Below are 22,074 nucleotides of genomic sequence, written 5' to 3'. Positions count from 1 at the left end.
GGCAAGTTCACCGACACTCGAGTGAGTCGGCGTTCCTAGGTGGATCGACTTATTTATATCGCGAAGCAGCGAGTTTCGGGTCATTGGTTTGATCGTCAACGCCGGGCCTGGTATATCGCAATAATGCAACGGAAGTTACGAATGATTCGCAGCTGGGGCCCGGAAACGCGCGCGGGTACACGCGAGATCGAACAATGGAGGCTCGAAAGGCTAAAGAGTCGCGCAAGAAACGCTGCCCGCAGCTGCCGGGCACGCTACGCTCACTTCCCTGATGGCATTCCGTTCCCTGAGCGGAACGAAGCGAGGTGCGCGCAAGGTGCAAAAACTTAGGGGCCACGGGGTTCGAGCAGGGGCGGTGCGAGAGATTCGATCTCTTAGACGCGAAACTGGACCTAAGGCCGACGAATTTGACGGCAAGGGACAAATAAACTCGTCCAATGCTAATCGCAAAAATTTGAAGTTGTAGGGGAGTGTAGGGTAAAGCGGAACGGGTGGGTAAAACGGAACTTCAATGTTTCTCTTGGATAAGAGCTGCGAATGAGTTCATCACGCGACATGGGACCAAACGGTCCTCGCAGCATTTCGTGATAGTCCATAGACCCGTGAACACGTTTTCGGTTAACAATGTTGGAAAAATTTCCAGTATCGAAGTATCGATATTGTGTTGTAGCTTCGACCACTTTTCGTAACTTGGATTATGAAAATTTATAACTAGGAAAACTACCGTTAATATTTACTCAAGTTATCGCAATTTATGTTTACAGAAATAATGATTTTTGACGATAAAAACTTTTTGGTTATAATTTTTAGCTCGAATAGTAATAATTGGATAAACAAACTGCAAATAGAAAAATGTGTATCGTGACGAGCTTTACAACACTATATTTTTTAAAATTCAGTTTAACATCATTTAATTTTCCAATCTTTCTTAGCGTTTGGATAATAATTTTTCCCATTTTCGAGCCCTTATTGCATCCGACCCTTCAATTATTTTTTAGTTTTCAGTGCATTTTAAATAAAATCGTTTAACATAATTTTTTTTATATATATTTTTAGATTGTAGATTAAAATTTTAATTACTATCCTTGTTTCCAAGAGAATTGATTCTGTATAGAAAATTATGATGTATCAAATACAGCTTTCATTCGATCAAACTGTTACTTTAAATTGTAATAAATAATATAATCATTTAATGCAGATGTGTTCTCCATGCACGCGTTGATATTCATTATTCATGTGAAAATCCATGTGTATTTGATTATTTTCAGTAATTTTGTTGTTATCTGGTAAAATATTAAAATATATATATGGGTGTTCCGCTTTACCCTACCACTTGGACAAGGTGAAGATTTCAATACCTCCGGTAAATCTCATCTTTCTTTGTTGCCAAATATTTTTCTTAACAAAGTATTTGATTCTCGTATAGTCCGCATAAGACTGCTGTTGATGTCTCGTGTCTTTTTTCCTTCTGATTTAATGTTATCACCCTCCAAAGTTAAGCGTTCCATTTTACCCTACTCTCCCCTACGCGATTCAGAGGATTAACCCCTGAGACACGAATATACCTGCTGGCCATCGAGTATCGAGCATGCAAAATGAGATGCAGAAAGAGTGACTCACCGAAGGATCCTCTCCCTCTCGATCAGCTCCTCTGGATTGGGCTGGGCAGGTCCAAGGAGCGCGTGCGATAGCGGCGGGTACCTGGGCGATCTCCAGAGCATCTCGGAGGCGACCGCTGGGTGATGATGTCCTGGTGGTGCTGGACTCTGGTAGCCAACGGGGGGTGCGGTGGCAGTAGCGGCTGCGGAACTTGGTCCGGCGGTGGGCGGGGGTGGCTGGGGATGCGCCATTAATAGAGACGTGTGCTGAACGCTTTGCACGTGCCAGATCCTGGCCGGCGTGGCGGCTGCGGCCGGGGTCGAGGAGATGATGGTCTCGTCGACACTGAGCGCGGAGCTCCTGCTGCCGCTCCTTTCGTCTCCAGAACCAGCGCTCCTCAGGGAGCTTACCCCGCTGTCGGAACCGCTGTCGCCATAAGTACCGGTGGCGGAGGCGCTGCCAGCCGCGGCTCCGACCCCTCGGATGCCCACCGCTGCTGACACACCGGAGAGGACACCAGTTCCAGGTATACCCGCCCCGGCCTCCACTTCCATGAGGCCGGCCTCATCGCCGACCCTCGATGTGTGAGACTGTTGTTGCACCTCGAGGAGGCTCGATGGGGCCAGCTGATGATGATGCTGGTGGTGTTGGTGCTGGTGTGGGTGTACGCTACTCGCTACTTGATGCTGCTGGTGGTGATGATGATGAAGTTGCTGCTGCTGCTGCTGCTGAGCCTGTTGCTGCTGCTGTTGGCTGTGATGGTGTATCACTGGGCTACTAGTGGCGTAGCGTTGCTGTTGATGGTGGTGGTGTTGATGCTGGTGCGGTAGCTGCTGCTGTTGGTGATGCTGGTGCTGGTGATACTGATGCTGGAGGTGGTGGTGATGATGACCAGCGACCGGCGGTGGCGGCTTGTTTAGTCTCTCGGCTAGGATGACGGGGCTCTCGTTGTGCCGGTTTCGTTCCTGCTCCCGCTGCTGCTCGAGGAGCAGGCTCTGCCTGCCAGAGCCGCCGCCGCCGCTGCTACTCAGCGGACTCAGCCTCTCCAGCACGGAGCCTGAGTCCTGACTGCTCGACTCCAGCAGCTCGACGACCGATTCGACGCTCGCAGCCCTGGCGCCGCTTACGCTGCCTACGCTATCCTCCGTGCCTAGCTCGGTGGTCAGCTCGGTTCTTCGCGAGCCTCGGTCCTCCTCCTCCTCTTCCTCCTCCTCCCCTTCCCTCTCCTCCTCTTCTTCCTCGTCCTGCTCTTCCGCTTCCTCCTCTTCTTCCTCCTCGTCCGCCTCCCGGTCCTCCTGTTCTTCCTCCTCGACGCCCTCTGCCTTTGGTGGCTTGACCGCAGACTTTAGCGGCGCGGCCCCGGCATCGAGGAGGATGCTCGCTTTGTCATCGACAAGCGAGCCATTCACCAGCACCTGGTCCTTACTCTTCCTCCGCTCTTCCGTTCCAACCTTCTTCCCCTGGTCTAGCCCGATCTGTTGCCGTTCGGAGACTGTGTCGCCTCCTGGGTCTACCTTCTTCGGAGGTGGAGGTTCCGGTTCCCTGTCCCGTTCTCTCGACTGACTTTCCTCGTCTTCCTCGAGCTTCTCCGCTTCTCCTTCAGCCCCTCCACGCTTTCTTTCCTCTTCTTCCGTTTCCTCCTGATCCGACGCGGTCCCTTCGGACGCGGTTTCTTTCCCTTTCCTGTCGGACCGGAGTTTTCTGCTCACCGGACTTGTCCTGAGCCTCTTGGTCAGAGGGTCGCAATGTTCCTGCTCCTCTTCGTCCTCTTCCTCCGATCTGCTACCCAGACGCTCCTCCTTCTCGCAAGCTTTCGCCGCGTCCGTCGAATGATCGAGATCCTCCGACTCTGCTTTCACTTCCTGGCCGCCAGGCCTAGGTCTTCGTCGCACCGGTCTCTGCGATGGACTCTCCACCGGACTCTTCACCGCGGTGCCGCGTTTTCGTAGCTTCGAGGCAGTGCTGGACGCGCTGTTAGCCTCCTCCAACACCGTTCGCGCTATCCGATTGCTGGGCTTGCCGGACGGTGGCCCCTTGTTCTCTCGATCCTCTTGCCTCGTCGACAGACCAGTCTCTGGGTCTTTCTCTAGCCTCTCGCGACTGGCACCTTCGCTCACGCGCCTTCGTCGACTGTTGCGCGCAGTGTTCTTCTCTGAAACAAAAGTGAATACGCGGGTTAGACACCTGACCGGTTCGAACGTTACTGGAAAGGGAAATTCGATAGCTGGGTTCGCGAGACAAGTTGATCTTTTCTTCGGGATCAAGACAACGTCGGAGAGCGAACGCCGAGCTCGCTGTCTAATCATAGATATCGATCACGGTGTAGACGCACTCGCGTCCAATAGAGTCTGTGCGCTAACTAGGAGCCTATCGACGTCGCCTTGTCCAACCTTGTCGATTAAGGTCGGTCGATTAGCCCGAGCCGTCGCGCCGGTCGCTGCACCGTCACCGGCCGCCTATCGCGAGATGCAATTACAGAGGGGATTCGGTAATCTCTTTGACACACGCGTGCAACGCGCATCGCACCGCGTAATCCGACAACCTTTGAAAAAGATTCCCCGTTCCGGCACCCTCCTGGCACGGATACCCGTGAAACTATGCGGGCGACAAACTGTGCGTCGCTTTCGCAACATGGGAACTCCAGCTGGCCTTAATTTCCATGCGAGCATGGAAATTGCCGCGGACTCCTTGGCAGCGTGATTCATCCACGATTCGACAAATATTCCGACCGCGGCCTATCTTTAACCGGAGGGGTTCGGCGCAGCCGATTCGAGTAAATCGCCCGTTCATGGCCTCGTGCGCTTTGTCAAAGCGTCGCGCGAGAGATGCTCGGTTTTCGGGTAAATTAGGCGGTCGTTGGGCGGCTTGGCATGGGGCCTGTCAGTCTCGGAAGAAGAATAAGAAGACCGGGAAGGAGGTCCCTGGCGGACGGCCAACGCTTTTATTTTTATACCCAGTCCCCGGTGTCGTTTTCTCGCCGTCTTTCATCCCGCTCCGTGATCGCCATTTTCCCCCGCTTTCGCACGAAAATCTCCCAACGTCCCGGCGTTGGAAATAAGTTTATCAACAAACGACGCGCGGGAGATCCTCGGCCGTTGCAGGGTGCCCCGGCAGAAATAGAGCGGGTCTAAAATAACCGTGCAAGACGAGTGGCTCTCGAGCATTTTTCCACCTCTCCCCTCTCTCTCTGCCATCCCTGTCCTTTCGTCTCGTTGCCTTCGAATCGAGCCTACAATCGTTTCGCACTCGGACGATCTCCGGGCCTCTGCGTCAGAGCGTGTAGCTCGCTCTGCCTCGAGTAAAATTTGCCGAAACTAAAAAGGGCAACCAGGTAGGAGTACCCACCGCGAGCTCCACTTGCATGACGTTTAGATTCTGACAAAGCGTTTAAATGCCCGCCAGACTCAGCCTGCCGTGTCTAATTCGATCCCTGCGAGACCTGGGTCAGGGCAAGTCGATATCCATCGGGGCAAAGGCTGCTTTGTTCGCCCTAACAAAGGAGGTGGATCTATACTGTTGCTTTTCCGAGCTGCACCCTTCTGAAAGGGCAACTGCTCGAAGGTCTCTACCGTTCTGCGCGGAACGAGTAAACAGGCTTACGGAAAACAGGTGACAGTCCCGAGATTTCACAAAGAGCGCTGAAGAATTCCTAGGGAATTAGCAAACCGAGCCGCGATACGATACTGTCCGCGCGTCAGGAAGCGCAGGTTCTGCCTTCTATCGAGTTGCTTCGCGGTTTAACAGCTGCCGCGGACCGCGCAGTATCGAACACTCGCGAATACGAGTTTTCCTGGCCCGAATTGTCCGTTAAACGTTGACGGTAAATTCCACTCGCGACCGTCGCGTGGCGGGCTCCACTTTGAATTGCAAAAACTCCGGCGTGAAACGAAAATCCACGCCGACCCGAGAAACACGCCGAGTAAACTCGAAACGCAAATAAAACTTTCGGCGGCGTGGACATTTGTGCGCCGCAGCGTATTTTTTCCAGAGCCTGGAATCCCTCGGGTTTCAATGCCTCGAACACGTGGACGCCCCCAGAAATAATCTTATCTACCCCGGAAAGATTACGTAGCTGTAATACGCCGAAATCTGTTTGCGCTGGAATATTGGAAATGGAGTTATCGAGTCGAAGCGCTCCGAACCGAATGGAAGAGTATAACATCGTCCTCCTCGAAGTGTATCGCTATTCTGGCCCGGAGCGGTATCCGAGGACCTCTATTTTTCACCTGAAGCCACAAACAATAATCGTCTGCACTTTGTTTCGCGCGCGGTCGGCACTTTTGCCCGCGCCGCGTCCCCGGGAATAATGGGGAAGCGAATTAAAATGTAAAGCAAAGCACGTTGACGCCGTTCAATTACGCGGGGCGTAATGCATGCGGACCAGGGCAGGAGAGGAGAACAAACCGCAGTCGCTAGGAAACGCTGTGCCGTGCCGCGCTGCGCCGGAGCGTGGAGTTTGCTTGTGAAGGGAGGCATCAGCGCGCGCGTTACATGCGTCTATGTGCCTATATTCTGGGTATATAGAGAGGCGAGCGAGGAAATGGGGAAACGGGCGGGCGGACGAGTTCCGCGCATCGGATAAACGCACCCCACGTATGCAACGCCGTTGCTCGCTCGAGTGCTTCTCCCCCTCTGGGTAATAACAGTAAATCCTGAGTAATAAATCCCTCTCCCCTCTGCCTCTCCGCCTCTCCTATCCTGTCTCTCTGCCTCCTCCACCTGTCCGTTCTTTCATTCCTCCATTCCACCATTGCTCCCCCCCTCTCCGCCACCTTTCCCTTCGTCCAGGCCTCGACGAGTTTCCGCGGGCCTCTTACAAGCCGAACCTTACGATCATTTATTTATACGCGAGCCCATCGAAATCATGTCAAGTCGAGCCCAGTACCCTTTGCTGTTCCCAGATTACAGCAATTAACGTCTACTCGATAGAGAGATTCTTCGGGGGTTACTTTCCCCCTGGCTCCTAAATAGGGTAATTCCCGGTGAGAGGGCTCGATCACGTTTATGTTCTAGAACGTTGCGATTTTCAGTTGTGTTTAGTGGTATATTGCGCGTCGCTCGCACGCCGCTTTAATCGGGTTTTCTGTTTGCTTTCGACTGTGAAATCAGGTAAGTTATTTGTAATGTAAAAACGGACTATTCTCGAAAGATTTCTACGTGTTCTTTAAATTGTAATTTACTGACATTTTACGAAAAAGTAAGGACTGTTTCTGAATGCAGTGCGTTAATATAATGTTTATAGTTATATTTGCGTTCTTGTGATGAGATATTGTCGTAGCATTATTGAAAAAACAAGCGAGTCAGCGCTCCTTGACTCTCGGGTTAGTTGGCCCGATTTTTTCTGGGATAGTTGGCCCATCATAAAATCATGTATAATAGCTAGTAAATGTTTTTGCAGAACATGCCAACGCGACATAAACGAAGATATAATCAGCGTAGAAAGTTATGGACCAACGAATTTCATTGTTGAAAGCCGTAGGAGCAATCCAAAGTGGCAAAATGGGTGGGTTGTGGGGAGCAGTACAGCTGTACATCGAAAACCGATGACTTTCTTCGCTGTATGAGCTGTGAAAAATGGTTTCACGAGGGATACTCAAAATGTTTGAACTTATGCAATGAGTGTGGAAAAGTTCTGTGCAAGAAAAAGAAATAATTTTTCGTCTTATTAACCTCGTAACATGTATCTTTCATATGGGTCATCTCACTCGGATAGTCCAGGTGAGATGGCCTTTCGCATAGACTGCGATTTTATTTTATTTTTTTTAAATGCATGATTATTTCTTTAATTCAATTTTATATTATTTATCTAAATGTATTTCCTTTTGCAAATATATCTTTGCCCTCTACAAAACCACTAAATTTACGGTGTACTGATTGGTTTAAAAAAAGTGGGCCATCTCTCCCCGACTTACCCTACTTAATCGGGTACGTACAGCGCGCGGAAGGGGTCAGCAGAAATTGAACGTTCGTCAGAGAGGAACAGTAACGAGGGTAAAAATAAAGCGTGACGAGGATCGGATCGACCTCGTGGATGCGCCGCACCGCCTCGGCCGGCGACGCTCGAGTTAAAGTGGAACGCGTTTTATAAAGAGATCGGCGATCGACTGCAGAAACGAACTGGGTCAATCCGAGCGGTGCGAGTTCGATTTCTTTCGCCTGCTACTCGAATGACTGCCGCCGCGCTCGGTCAGACTCGAGGAGAGGCTGGAGGGATCCACCGCTACCGATCGCTGGGCTCGACGGCTTCCGGTGTCTCGCTGGGCGACACATTTTTCTCGTTCACCCGAACGACGGGACGCCCCATGGACGAGACGCGTCGCTGAGAAGATACGAGAGCGACAAGAGGTCTGCCTCCAAAGAAAAGGAGAAAAAAAAAAAATGAAAAGCTCGCTCGTATGGGCAACACGTGACGAATTCCAGCCACTCCGTCAGGGGAGAGAGCGCGTCTCATTTTTTCTCCTCCTCCCTTTTTCCACTCCCTCGCGACAACACGGTTTCGCGTGGTCGCTTTTGTTTCCCCCCGGGTGGAGGCAAAAAAGCCGAGACGACCCGGCACGACGAAAATACGCGGCCACGTGTCACGCTACGCCGAGCATCGCGAGCCTCCACGGAGGAAAAAGCGGAGTAACGACCAGGACGCATCGGCCTGGTAAAAAGAGGAAAACCAGGGACGTTCAATTATGTCATCGCGCGCCGGCCGCTGTTTAATCCGTTGAAAAGTCGCCGTTAACGGGGTTAACGGCACCGCGCGGATTTTCGGCTAGCGGGCAGGTGGCGTCACCGTCCCCCATTGTTTCTGAATTATTTATTGGCCGTAGCGCCTCGGATCAGGACGATTGAATGGTCAGTGACCGGATGTGACGTGGCCGTGGGCCAAGATGGCCGTCCACGATAATTACTCGCGTGTTTACGACCGATAAAGCCTGAATGCCCCACCTCCTACACGGGCCACGGGGTGCACCTATGCAGCAATGTACCTATACGCCCACGCGCGCGGAAAGCCGGACAGAGGCTCGTGCGTGTGTTTGCCAGGTACACAAAATGTCACGAGCACGGCCCTGGACATGGGTTCTGCAGAGGGGAGTGCCGGCTCCACGCGATTCGACGGCTTTGTCACCGGGTTATTGCCAGATTTTCACGAGGCCCGCGCACCTCGGGACAGCGAACCAGCGACGGGAACGTGGTATTTCGGCTTTACTGCATTCCGATTCCGACCGCCGCCGCACAGTGGTACATAATCACACTTTTTGTTCGGATCACCCTGCAGGTCGTAATTTTTCAGAAAACATGACGATTTTTTTTTTAAATTCTTCGCAATTATATTCTCTATCGATCTGTCCGACTGAAATTTTGAATTTCGTTGCTGATTTTTTTATATCTAGCGAATTATACAGCACTTTTCGAAGATCAGAATCTGTGAGCTTTTTGGTAGCCTGATCCGAATTTAAAGTCAGATTTTCGAAATTGAAGGTGAGGAATCTAATATGTTGAAGCAAAATTTTGGAAAATGGGCTTATTCGGAAGAAACATAGTGCGGCTAGATTTTTGGGGACGCTGATTACGAATATGAAGTAACTATTGCAAAGATCAAATTTTGAATTTGTACCACAAATCTAATACCGTAGATCAAATTGTAAAATTTAAAATGGTGGACGGACATTCGTATTTTGACAAATTTTTACGCATCTCATAAATGTGTACGTGATTTTGCATATTTAAGCATATTCGTCTGTGTTCATACGCGTTCTTATAGTTGACTTTTCGGATTCGATATTGATGAGCAAGATTTTTAATGTTTGATATTTTTAGAAGGCCTGATTCACTTAACGTTTTATCCCAGTTGCCTTTAGAATGTGTAATCTTGTTTGAGCAGCAGGATTTGTGCTTCTGGAAGCAAATCTCTGATTTTTTGTTTATGTACGTGTTCAAAAATATCAAACATTAAAAATCCTACTTATCAATACTGACTCAGAAAAGTCAACTAGATTCGGCATATTGGATTCACCACCTTCAATGTCGAAAATCTGACTTTAAATTCGGAACAGGCGGCCAAAAAAGCCAACAGCTACTGATCTTCGAAAAGTGCCGTATAATTCGTTAAATATAAAAAAATCAGCAACGAAATTCAAAATTTCGGCCGGACAGATCGATAGAGAATTCAATTGCGAAGAATTTAAAGCAAAAATCGTCAAATTTTCTGAAAAATTACGACCTGTAGGGTGATTTGAACAAAAAATGTCGTTATGTACCACTGTGCACCGGTGGGAAAATGATGGGAGGCGCTAAAAGGCCTGGCTTAATTCCGCCTTTATTTATAGGCGGACTAGCTAGCGTCACGAGCCGTCGGCCTTGAAAGCGTAAACAGTACAAATGAATTTACCTGCGGTCGCGCTACGTCGCCGCCGGAATCTTCGCGCCGAAATCACCAAGCGGAACGCGTTTCGTACGCGTCGCGAATGAAAACTGCCCCCTCTCGCGAATCACGGGGCAAAGTGTTATCCGGCCGATTCGATCTGCGCCACGCTGACAAATGCGTGTTTAACCGTGAAGCACGCGTCATTGGGATACTATTCGCGCGTGATAGAGGCTCCCGCCGACCAGCGGGCAGAGTAATATTCCATTAATAAATTACCGTTGCCGAGACTCCTTTTTATCGAGCACCGACACGATAATATATCTCGAATGATAATTACCGGTCGAAGGGGAGCCAGGTGGCTTTCCTGTTAACCGTTGCTCGTAACAGAGCAATAAATATCCGCTCGTTTGAACCGTGCAGCGTGCAATTTGAAAGGATAAGGGTCGGTTACACGTGCGGGTAAATTGCTGCTAGGCAAACAGGGAGGAAAGACTGGGCGGATGGTACATCCGATTCGCGATTTCAGTCGTGAAATTTCAATTCATTCAGGCGGACGAGAATGGAGCAAGCAGCATCGCTGTCGTTATCGACGGCGAGACGTTCGATTCGAAGCTGCTTCGCCGCCGGTCATTAGTAGCCCTGCCTCGGCTTTATGGGGCGCCGTAAACGCGGAAATTGCGTGGCCAGGGCGCCCCAGACCCAGGCTACGTACCTGTACAGGCTGACCTAACCCCTGGCGAATAGCTCTCTCCGGGGCTCGGTCGAATCGATCTACAGGGTGTCCTCGACTTTATCGTTTCCTGCCGCCGCGCCGCGCCGTCGAGCAACCCGTTACCCGGTGCACCATAATAGGCGAGCGACACGGTGCCACTAATAGCCCTCTGTCGATCGATAATCACGCCCCGGTGCCTCCTTATCAACCAGTGATATCTCCAGAGATTCGGATCGCTAGCTTCTATCGCGAGAAGGACAGGAGCAGATGCTCGTCTACTCGAGCGCCCCGCCTCTCGTCCGTAGAAGAAAATAAGAGGAGCGGAGCGTGATATACAAGCGTTCCACGAACCACAGTCATCGAACAGCGATCCTGTGTGGGCGCTCGGATCAGCGATTCCAGGAACCCATTCATCTCGCCAGACTGCTCGCAGGACAAATACAGCTGTCTCCACGTCGAAGGAGTCATTAACGAGCGCGAATGAACGGCAAGTATGCGAGAAACGCTCATGATACACGATCACCCCTCTGCTGCGACATACTCGTCGCGCAAATACGAACGAACAGTCGCGGGGCAGCGGGAGCTTTAAGAGGATTCGATGTATCGGGTTCTTGCGGGCCTGGGACTGCCTTTGGAGAGCCAGCAGGAGATTCTGGACGGGTTCTATCGGTCCATGTTTCGAGAATCATCGATCGCTGACGGTCACCAGTCGGAGAGAGAGGGGAGTCGACGAGCAAGCTATTCCGTTATCAGGATGATTGCTATCGGGCAAATCGAATCCGGGGATGCTGGCTGTGCGCTTTGGAGAATTTCTGCTAAGAAAAAGGGGGACGATCTGCAAGTAAATTAGGCTTTTCCTCTGCGAGTAAGGAGATGGCTAGTCAGCTTCCCTCGAATAGAAGGGAGGAGACGCTGCAGAGTGAAGGAACGGAAGGAGAGAAGCAGGCTGAGTGATGAGCGGGGAGCAGGGTCTAAACGGCGTCTTGTTCAGGTCACGAACCGGTAGCATGTTTTGCTTAGGCTCTCTCGGCCATTATATTTTATTGTGTTGCGCCAGTGACGTCACGGCCAATTGACCTCCCCTGAGGCCACTCCGTGAGTTTAACGCGAGCCAATGGCTTCGGGGGTCGGCGCGTATGTACGCGGCGGTCGTTATTCCTGGACGAGACGGTTTCTGATGCGCTGCTCTCCAAACCAGGGACAAGAACGAGAGGGAGAGACAGAGAGAGGGAGCAGAGTCATGGGCCACTTTAATGTCGCGTCTCGACGCCGGAAAGTCTCCCTTGTTTTTTCTGGAACTGCGCCGACGTGACTCTCTCGGCCGAGAGAGCAGAGGAGAGCAGAAGCGACCAGTCGTTAGGTTCAAAGGCTTTTCTCGGTATCGGACGCAAGCGAACGGTCCGGGCAGAGTGTAGCTTTTGGCAGCGGCCCTGGGCTGCGTGGAGACGGGCATCCAACAGCGGTAATACGTTTTTTACTACCGCTTCGACCCACCCACTCCTCTGGTCGATAGACGCCCCGGGATTCGTTTCTCGATACTTCCGTTCCCTGTATTTTATAGACGCTATTTCGATAGCAGCGCGACTTGGACCTTTTAACCAGCGGTTCCTTCTCTCATCCCCCACCACGGTTCCCCTGCTATGTACGTGTTCACCGTGTTCGTCTTCCATTTCTTGGCAAGATTAATTCGATGCGCAGCGAACGGGGCAACACGTTCGCAGCCGTGATTGGCAACGAACGTGACTGAACTGCTGTCCCTCCTTCGAGGCCTGACCCATTTCGAGTGCGTTCAAGTTTAACGAGCGCTTCAATCCCGTCGATCCGCTCCATTTTTTTTTGCGCAACGCCCGTATTGACATAACCAGCGATACAACGCCGCGATAGGGGACTTATCGCGTCGGTCGCCGCCCGAATAAAATGCACGTTTATCGGATACACACCCACATCGATGGAACGAACGACTGGTGCATGCTGCAACGGTGTCTCTAATCTAAAAATCCTGTCCAGGGTCGATTGCTTGACCGCATTCCCTCCGCTTACTTTTATAACGTCCGCCGCGTTATCGGTGGATCGATCTGACATCGCGATATTTCAAAATTCTTTGTCCACTCTGCCCACGCTCGCTCTACGTTCCACGAATGATACGCGCTCGCTATCCACGGCTGAACTGCAGCCTGGCGTGCATCGAGATCGGAGGAGATGGGATGTGTCGCAAGAGACGATCGAGAGGAACGAAAAGGGCACCGGTATTATACAGAGAACGCTGGCTCCAAGAAGCGGGAAAGGATTCGCGCTGGCATCGCGGAAGGATCGCGTGGGCGTTGCGGAGCAATTCGAGGAATGCTCGCAGGACTCTGCCTATAGCCCCAGGTAGACGGGCTAGTTGATTCGGCTGCTGAACGTCAACACGGATTCGAATGGAACAGGTGGCAGACGATGTGTGTACACGGAGAAATAATTGCGTTAGGTTGGCAACGGAGTGCCGCGAGGTGCGCTTCATTCGCAAGGCAGAAAGTTGTTCCTATTAAAAACAGTCATTACGCGGCGGCCGTGCGCACGCGTTTACTCATTAACGGGCAAAATAACGTTCGCCAATCTTTCTGGCTGAGCCAGCAATTAGAGCAAACAGCGAGATGAAAGTTTCCACCGATAACATTGTATGCACGCTCGTACGCCGACCGCTTTCCAATGCCTTTATAACGCGAAACACAACGCCACCCTCGCCACGTTCGCAAATATCTATCTGTATACATATTTCGTGGACACTGCGTCCCCGTTAACGACGTTGTTAATTAAAGGATAGAATTGATAATTAGGAAGTCTAGAGATTCCCGATTAACCGGGGAACCTGGGAGTGCAGAAAGGACTAATTACCGTGGAAATTAATCTCGGTACATGGATAGCATTTTGTACGGCAAACACCGAATAAAAGCCGCATCTGCGACCAGGCGAGCTGCCGGATTTTCCTTGTTAACGGCGACAGTTACGGGGCACTTCGTGGCTACCTCGTTTCCAGTTATTTCGCAAAATAATACCGTGCAAATTTCTGCTTGGATTCGCCCGGAGCCTGACCTAGTAGGGTCGAGGAGTAGTGGGTCAGGAGCCTGGCCGGATCCACAGCGACGAAGAGCTGGTTCGCAGGGAACACCTACCTCGCTCGCGTCTCCGTCGGGGAATAAAGAGAGACTAATAGCGAGTAGAGAAGCGGGAAACGGTGAGCGAGCGAGGTAGAGTTAGGTAGGTGCCCCGGCGAGTTTATATCGCGACGAGACTATCAAACAGGGGCGGATACGACGATCCCCCCCCGCGCCATAATTCTCGACCCAGTGGTCGTGGGTGTACTCTCGGTTAAGGGGATTTCACGCAGACATAGACCTAGGCATGTGGAGCGTGGACACAGCGGAGAGGCAAGGTTACACGGCCAGGCAGACGAGTGCAGGAGTCACTGGCGGCGATCTGTGTCTGATCGTGAGATATGCAGCCCGACAGAGAGAAGGGGAATCGGCTGAAGAAGAGCGAGAAAGAGCAAGAGAAGATGATGGGTCGGTCGATATCTCTGTTCCGCCAGCTCTCAGGGATCCCTCGGACGGGAACGATCGCAGAGGGACGAGAGGACGAGAGGGCGAGAGGACTCGACGTGGCAAACGGAGAGAACCAGCTGAACCGGTTCCACGGACCTCGACTGGTTTCATTAAACCCCGGTTGTAACCTCCTCCGTTACCTCCTCCTCCAGATATCCAGCTCCAGCTTCGGCTCCAACCGCCTCTCTTTCCATCGTCTCGTGGCTGTGTACACGCACGAGCGCGGCTGAAAAGCCAGCCGTCCGTGGCTCGTTTCGTTCTCGACCTGAGACTCCGGTCGAGTCGAATCCAAACCATTTGCCTCGCCACGCTGCTGCACACCCAGACAAGAAGCAGCAGAGAAGCGAGACGTGTGGGACGAGAAAGGGGCAAGGTGCAAAAGGAAAGTCCCGGATAATTGCCGTGGTCCCGTAATGCCCACACACCGCTACAGTCTCGCCATTCCCGCGCTTCAGGGCCGCGCGCAGATTGCACATTGCAGATTGCATACTGCAGATTGCAGATTACGACACACACTCGCGCTCCCTCTTCGCCCTTCTCCCCTGCTTTGTTTCACTCCTTTAGCCAGAGACCGTGCGACGATTCCGGATTTTCGTTTCGTTTTCGTTGTTTGGCGAAGTAAACGGCGCATTCGCGTAAACCGCGCGTCGCAACAGGTACCTGTACCGCTAAGGAATTGCTCCCGTTTGAAATTTGGAAATGCTTCGAAAGTGCTTGCACCCGGGTCGTGTTCCAATTTCCATAAGCAAAAGAGGGAAAGCCACCGTGTCTTCTAAACGTTTCTAATCCTAGGTAGTTTCCTCGACCTTGTAGCAACAGGAAGGACCAGCTAGGTATAGTTCTCGCCACTCGACGCAGCCCGAAAAGGAGCGGAATGTCCTCGAGAGCGACGCGACGGTTGCGCCAGTCAGCGACTCCCTGCTCCGTGGCCCTTTTTCTCCCTGACTCGGAACGAAAGGGTGGCCTGTGCGAGCGGAGGCAGAACGAGAGGGTTGCTCGGAACGAGGGATTCTGCGAATCGTGGGACTGCGAGCCGTCGCGTCGGATCAATACGCCGTCGAGTAATTGCGGTGTAACGTCCGTGGGCAGAGCCATCGCATCGGAGGGAGCGAACAGGAGTCCCTCCTGGCCCTTCGACCCCCTTGCCGGCGGAAAACACGTCGATATGCACGCAGATATCGCGCGCGGATCATTCAGACGCGATGCTTGAATCGAGATAGCGATTTCGTTTCTCCTCTCGCGCGCACCTTTCGCAGAGACACGCAACTCTACTCGGAGTTCGTTCGCCGAGTTTCCGCTAGCATCCAGGGAGAATTGTTTCAACAACGCCCTTTTACCACTGCCCGGAACTATCTCCCTGGAATTCCTCGCGTGTACCCCCCTCGTCGAATTATTTCAACCTCACCGTTTTCCCCGAGAGCTGTCCAAGTTCCAGATTCCTTAAATTTTCGCTATCGACAGCTAGGATAATGGGAGGACAGTGGAACGACGCAGCTCCGACCATCGCCCTTCGCGGAATTAGTAAATTGCGCGCTAGTTAAGCGTAATCGTTACCAGGGAAACAATCTTGCCGGTGCCCGAGGGCCTTATTGCCTTCGAATGTCTCCCTTCTGTTTAAAACAATCCCCCCCTCTAATTAGAAACACCGACCCTCTTTTACGAGAGGAGGAAGTATCTCCGAGACTGATCTATTTAGTTTCGGAAAGACCGAGGCGTGCAGGGTCGCGCGAAGCCTTATCTAATCCATTTGTTTGAGAGTTCGCGTTGTTTGTAGCCGCGAGGAGGTTGGCGAATTTAGGTTACAGCTCTGCGACGAGAGAAAAACCAGTGGGAGCTCGGGAAAAAGTAGAGAGGAGGAAAAATAGGTGGAGGGGCGTATGTACAGCAGCAGGACAGGCGAATACTCGTACGTACGTATGTACGTATAAATAGACGAGGAGTCGGTGGAAGACCGAGCCGACGGAAAATCTTGGCCGTTGGCCAGACGTCGCGAGATAAATAATTTATCACTATCGCGTAAACGCGAGGAGCCAGGCCAGCTGGTTTGTTCGTCCGCGTCGCACAACTACTTATTCGTCATTGTCCACTTTCTCCTTCTCCCGTTTTCCTTTCGACCTCTCCCCACCTCGCGCAGCAGCATTGTGCGATGCCAAAGCAATCTTGGGAATGCCGCTATTACTGGAACATTTCTCTCCGCGGATATTTCTCGGGCTTTTTCCTCTTCCGACGAGCGTCACCCTATGAATGACGGTCGCATAAAACCGTCGTCGTAAAATTCCCGTCGTTTCAGCGCGGCCTCGCCGCGATAATTTACGTATCAGCTCATCAGCTGGTCTGGGACTCTGGGGGACCATTACCGTTCGACGAGTGTCCGCGCTCGTTTCAGACATTCAACTTTCCGTTTTTCAATTAGGGTGACATGTACAGTGATTGACAGTTTAAGGACGTGTGTTACATAATTCATAGAAAGGAAGTGTTTATCGCTAAGATCCGAGAGTAAAATCTGTTGCTATCACATTCAAAGTATTTCGAAAGAATAAAACAATTTACTTTATACAACTGCATGATCCCGAAATTATAATGATTGTATTTTCTGAAATTTTAAACAGTTATAATATTTACTTATAATTAATAATCCAATAAAAATATGGAATAGATAGTCTTCTTAAATGGTTCCAATATCTTATCGCTGCTAGATGTACCAATTTATCCATTGTTACTACAGCAGTGGGATTACTTCGTAATATTATACTCACTAATAACACTAACTAATAACAAATTGCACGTCAATCACTGTAAAACTACTACCAGAACCTTAAATTAGTTATTTGCTTCCGTGGTCAATCACTATGCAGTAGGAAGATTGTGTCACATTTCTAGACCCCTCTTAAATATTTGAAGATATAGACATTTTTGAGCGAAATAAATTTTCTCGCAAACTTTGAAACATATTTTATACATATGTAATGATTATATGTACAGTTCTTATTAATTGAAAATATGAAAAAAATCATTGGCTACAACGTTACGATTTGTAGATAAAATTCCATCTATTTCATAAGAATGGTAGCCGCGTGATATTTCCGATTTATCTGTACATTTACAACATGTGGATCATAATAAAATATAATTGCATTCGGAACAAAAATATCTCGGCCACCGAAATACAGATATATTTTATTACATTTCCTACTTTCAGCGCAACGGTGGCAAGATCGAAACGATCGCTCGCAGAAGCTCTATTAATCCTTCTATTTTTAGTTGAACACACTTAAAGGCTGGGCGATGGATAAATAAAGCCGATGGTCGGTTTCAGGAGCCACGTTTCGACGGATTCGCGCGAAATCCCTCCGCGCGTTTATTTACGCTGCTCGCCGATTCAAAGTGGGCCTTAATGGTTCGAACCGAACAAGAATTCCAGCGATTCAGCGGCGTACACGAGCTAGCTATCGGCTTGGCCAAGTATTCTCTGTGTCGTAGGGCTAGGGAATCTGGGTTAAGTGTCGTTACATACACGGAATTTGGCGTAAGTCAATATTGACTCAGCTTTCGGCGGAGCCGCTCGGAATCTGGAACTCGGGCAAGAAAGAAGGAAGAAGCTCGGGCTGGAGCACGTGTAACGTGTAACCCGTTCTCCCGGGAGATAATTAAAATATCCCGGTCGCGATCGCGGCAGAGATAAGCGGCGCGTTAAGATGCAAATAACTCGGACAGATTTATCGCGCGGATAATCCTGTTATTTAAATTCTCCACACCGGAGGATCTGTTCGAGATTAAGCGCCCCGAGACTCCGAATACGTCCGTCCCGTCCGTTCAGACACGAGCCGGCTCTCCTTTTATCTGGAATTGATTAATCCGCGGAATTACAGCTGGCACAAGTTGCAGCGGACGTGTTGCACAGGCCCCGACCGACATGACCCGGTTTAAACTGGTAAACTTTTAACCACTGCTGCCTGACGCAAACTTCTTATCGGAAGCTCGTAAAACGAAAGCGAAGAATTATTATGAGAGCGGAGTCGCGGCGCCGCGCCGACTTAAAGGATTGCCCTGAGATGGTAATTAAGATTGCGAGCCAAAGTCCGAGACAGGTTCTGCTTTTAATTACGATGCGATCGCGCGTGGATCGGGTCGCCGCGATACTCTGAATTAAGATTCCTCCCGGCGCTGATGCCAGATGGATGCTTTTCCGACGCGACGCCCAATTCGAAAGTAAAACGCTGCGGCAAACTTTTACTCTGCTCCGAGGCGCGCGTAACTAACTCTTTCAATCGAGAAACTCGAATAGAAAGGAATCTCCCCGGGGGGGACAGGAGGTGCGCGGGAAGGAATTATAAAACTGTCGCGTTGCGCTGGGGAGTCCGATAAGCAGGATTTCCTAGGAAACACGTGACAGAGGTCCGCGAGGAGAGCGCAAGAAATCGCGTTCCCCGTTTAATCTTACGCTTACGAAGAGAGGACGGTATCGAGAAACGTGGCGCGCTATCGCGTTCCGCCGTGATAACCGAAACTGTTATCGCGCTCGTTGCTTCCTGGACGCTTCGGCTAGCCTTAGCGAAGCGATTTTTTTCTCCACGAGTAAAACAGAAGGAGAGAAAGAGAGCGTGAACAAGAGAGGGACGACGATGTAGAACGACAGCATCTATACGGTTTCGGTTTACACGGACTTTGCGAGCGTAATCGGATAGACTTGCACTTCACAGAAATTCAAGGTGTTTCTGTTAAACCGAAGCTAGGTAAAGCCCACAGGGAGAACTCACCGAAACGCAGCGTTTGCCAGTATCCGCGGGGAAACTTCAAAAAGAGAGTCTCTTTCCTTACCTGCAACAAAAAGAAAATATTTGTCAGCGATCCGCGCGATGCGTAGAACGTGGAGATTTCGCCAGCTTAGCAACGAGAAGCATCCCAGACGAACAGAGGGAGAGGGTAAGAAGCAGATTTGTCGAGGAGCGAGGGAAATTTATTAAAGGGATAAGTTGGCTGGGCGTAGTTCGATAAGTAACATCGACCGATCGACAGATGAATTGGTGGAAGGCCGAGGGGAATGGAAATGGTGAGAAGCCGAGGGAGAGGCAGAGAGAGAGAGAGAGAGAGTGGGAGCGATGGTAACAGAACCGCCACAGAAAGCCATTAACAAGTTTGACACGAAAGTCGGAAAGTTAGGGAAACTACCACGAATTGGTCGTCGGTGTTGGTGTATCGCCAGTTTATAGCAAAAGTTCCGCCAGCTACTGTGACGGTGTGCGGCCGGGGAAGCGTGCACGGCGGAAAACTTGATGAAAACTCCTCGACTCCCGGCGTGGCGAAACTTTTTAATTGATTTTATTTAGTCATCTCTCTCCTCCGCCCCCGCGGTGCTCGCCGCTGTGTCAGAAATTGCCCTGGGAACCCCTCGGTTCTGCCCCCGGCCCGGCGATTATCATGCCCCAGAAAGCCTTTCCGCGAGGAAAGCCGAGGATTTCAACTATCGGCACAAAAAACGCCACCCCGCTTTTATTCCTCTTTCGTTTCTCGCGGCGGCAACTGCCAAGGACAATCGTCGGTCGTCTTCTGCCCCCACCCCGACGAAACAATTTCCATGAGAGTGGAAGGCGAGCAGAAAGAAGTTTGCGCGACAGCGGACCGAACGCGTACACGGCAACTGAATTGCCGGAGATCTGAATTTCAACGAGTCGGCGGAGATTGATATACGCGGGATTGCCGGAGTCGCGGGAATTCGCGGTGGGAACGTGACCAATTGGAAAAGTTGCGGGAAAGTTTCGGCGGAACGCGACCGGTCGCGCGGAATTGTGTCTGCCCGACGCGAAACTGGCGCGCAACTTCTCGGGAGTAGTCCGCTGGTGTTTCGCCCAACGAAAGACACCGCTTCTCTTCCGGTAATCTGGCCGCGACCGCGACGCGACTACTGTGTCACCGCTCTCCGCTTTATCTGTGAACTTCAAACTTTCCGGTCCTTCGGAGCGCTGCGAACTTCGCAATGCTATCTTTCGCGTGGCTCGCCTCGACTTCCGCGCGTCCGGACTTGCCATTTCTGCGAGTTTTATCGGCAAATTTCTCCGCGATGAATCGCGGGGGCTGGAGGGGTGGGCTGAACAATGGGAGGAGCAGGATCCGTGTCCTGTCGCAGAACTGGCACGCGTTCCTGGGCTTTTCCAGCGCGGTCACGTGGAAAGTTGAAACAACGGGCACGCGGAGGGTGAGCACAAATGGCTCCTCCGTGCACGTGTCTCTGCGGAGGGACATCACCGGTGGAATCCCTTCTACTCCCTATAGCCGAGCAGGAGGAGGACGAGGAGGAGGCCGACGACGACCAACAACGACGGCGCACAAATAGTCGAGCGGTGAGCCGGTTGAGCGTGTAACGAGCGTACGTGTGCGCGCGTGTACGTATCCCTGACTACACGGGGCTCCTCTCCGCCGGTCTCCGGCGTGGGTCTATGTGCCCATATAGATACAAGCCCGGTTCCGAGTAGCGTGTCTGGCATCTTCGTATATAGCGTGCTGCGGCGTGGGCTCGCGGCTGGCATGCATTATTCACGAGCCAGTCACAAGCTGAACCCGCTCTCCCAGCTTCAACCCGATCCAGCGGTAACTCCGCGCGCACCTACCTACCTCCACCTTCCCGGCTGGCGCACGAATCTGCCACAATGGGAGGATAGAGGAGATTGTCGGGATCGAGCGCTCGCGGATCCAGCGAATTACGCGCATGTACGCGTCCTCCCGCTCTCGGCGCTTCCTTCGGCCACGGTCACGAGACTCTTTTCCGCAACCGCAAATTCCGTGCCACGCAACCCCGCTCTTTTAGGCTCCGGCGAGCCTCGCCCGGCGGCTACGGGGATTATTTCCGGCTCTAATCCCTCGGTAATGATCGCCGAGAACCGCGGCCTCCCGGCTTCTTTCTCCCTGAATCGCGTTTCATGCGCGCCACTCGTTAAACTGCCAATTGTAATTGCCGCGAGTTTTTGCCACGCGTTCGAGGAACCGGTGAATTAACCTTCAACGCGATAAAAACTCTGGCGCAACGTGTATTTGTACCCATTATGCGTCGTCGACCTTTCGCCGGCGCACAGAGAAACAGAGAGGAGCTTGTTACACGATCGTTGACTTAATTACGCTAATGAGGACGTTTCGACCGGTTCCTCGTTATCAACGATCCCACGGGGCGAGCCTCTTCGCCCTCGTCAAATTAGTCGAGCTTTTTGCACGGGCCTGGTCGAGAGGAGGGCATGCGACTCGCGCCGAAAGGTTACGCGCAACCGTCTCGCGATCCGCGTAAAATCACCGCCGCGGGGAGCGTGTTAATGAACGTGGAACGAGACTATCGAGCAGCTGTATTATCTTATCGACTCGAGTCAATATTTCTATTCGATAGCGGGGCGAATTATTTTATATCACTCCCCTCTCACCCGACCCCTCTTTGTGTTTCGCGCGTATTTACACAGTTGTACGCCCGCTCCTATCTACCGGTAAACTTTCTGGGAACTCTCCTATCGAGCACGTCGGTCGGTTAAACACGAGCGTGTACAATTATTACGTAAGACGGTATTTTTCTTTATCTACGCCGCAGGGCCTCGTAATCGGGCCGATTGCTGCGCGAGGCGAAGAAAAAAAAGAACCAACGAGTTCCGAGCAATTCCAAACACGGGATATTGCGCAGTCCATTAATAGCGCCGTTACGTTTGATAAGCTATCGGCTTCCGAGCTCGGCAATCCTGAAATAACGAGACGCTCGGGGGAAAAAAAAAGGGAGGTCGGGCGTCGGGTTTCCAGGAGGCGCGTCCGAGAGGAAGAAGAAAGTCCCGAGGCATTTGGTTACGCAAGGTGAAAGT

At 51.5% G+C, this 22,074-nt stretch overlaps 1 protein-coding gene across 5 annotated transcripts in view; it reads right to left on the bottom strand.

The window, feature by feature from the left end:
- Kdm3 (Lysine demethylase 3) overlaps window positions 1–22,074 on the bottom strand; it is a 187,974-nt gene that overhangs the window by 76,909 nt on the left and 88,991 nt on the right. For all 5 annotated transcript variants that reach the window (XM_076824963.1, XM_076824965.1, XM_076824964.1 and 2 more), the window contains exon 8: window positions 1,621–3,751. In XM_076824963.1, the coding sequence (XP_076681078.1) occupies window positions 1,621–3,751 (2,131 nt within the window). The remainder of the gene's footprint in view (window positions 1–1,620; window positions 3,752–22,074) is intronic.

Source organism: Andrena cerasifolii, chromosome 13 (assembly GCF_050908995.1).
Source record: "Andrena cerasifolii isolate SP2316 chromosome 13, iyAndCera1_principal, whole genome shotgun sequence".
NCBI classification, from domain to species: Eukaryota; Metazoa; Arthropoda; class Insecta; order Hymenoptera; family Andrenidae; genus Andrena; species Andrena cerasifolii.
The sequence above is the reverse complement of the archived record's forward strand: the minus strand, read 5'-3'. Positions and strand labels throughout refer to the sequence as shown.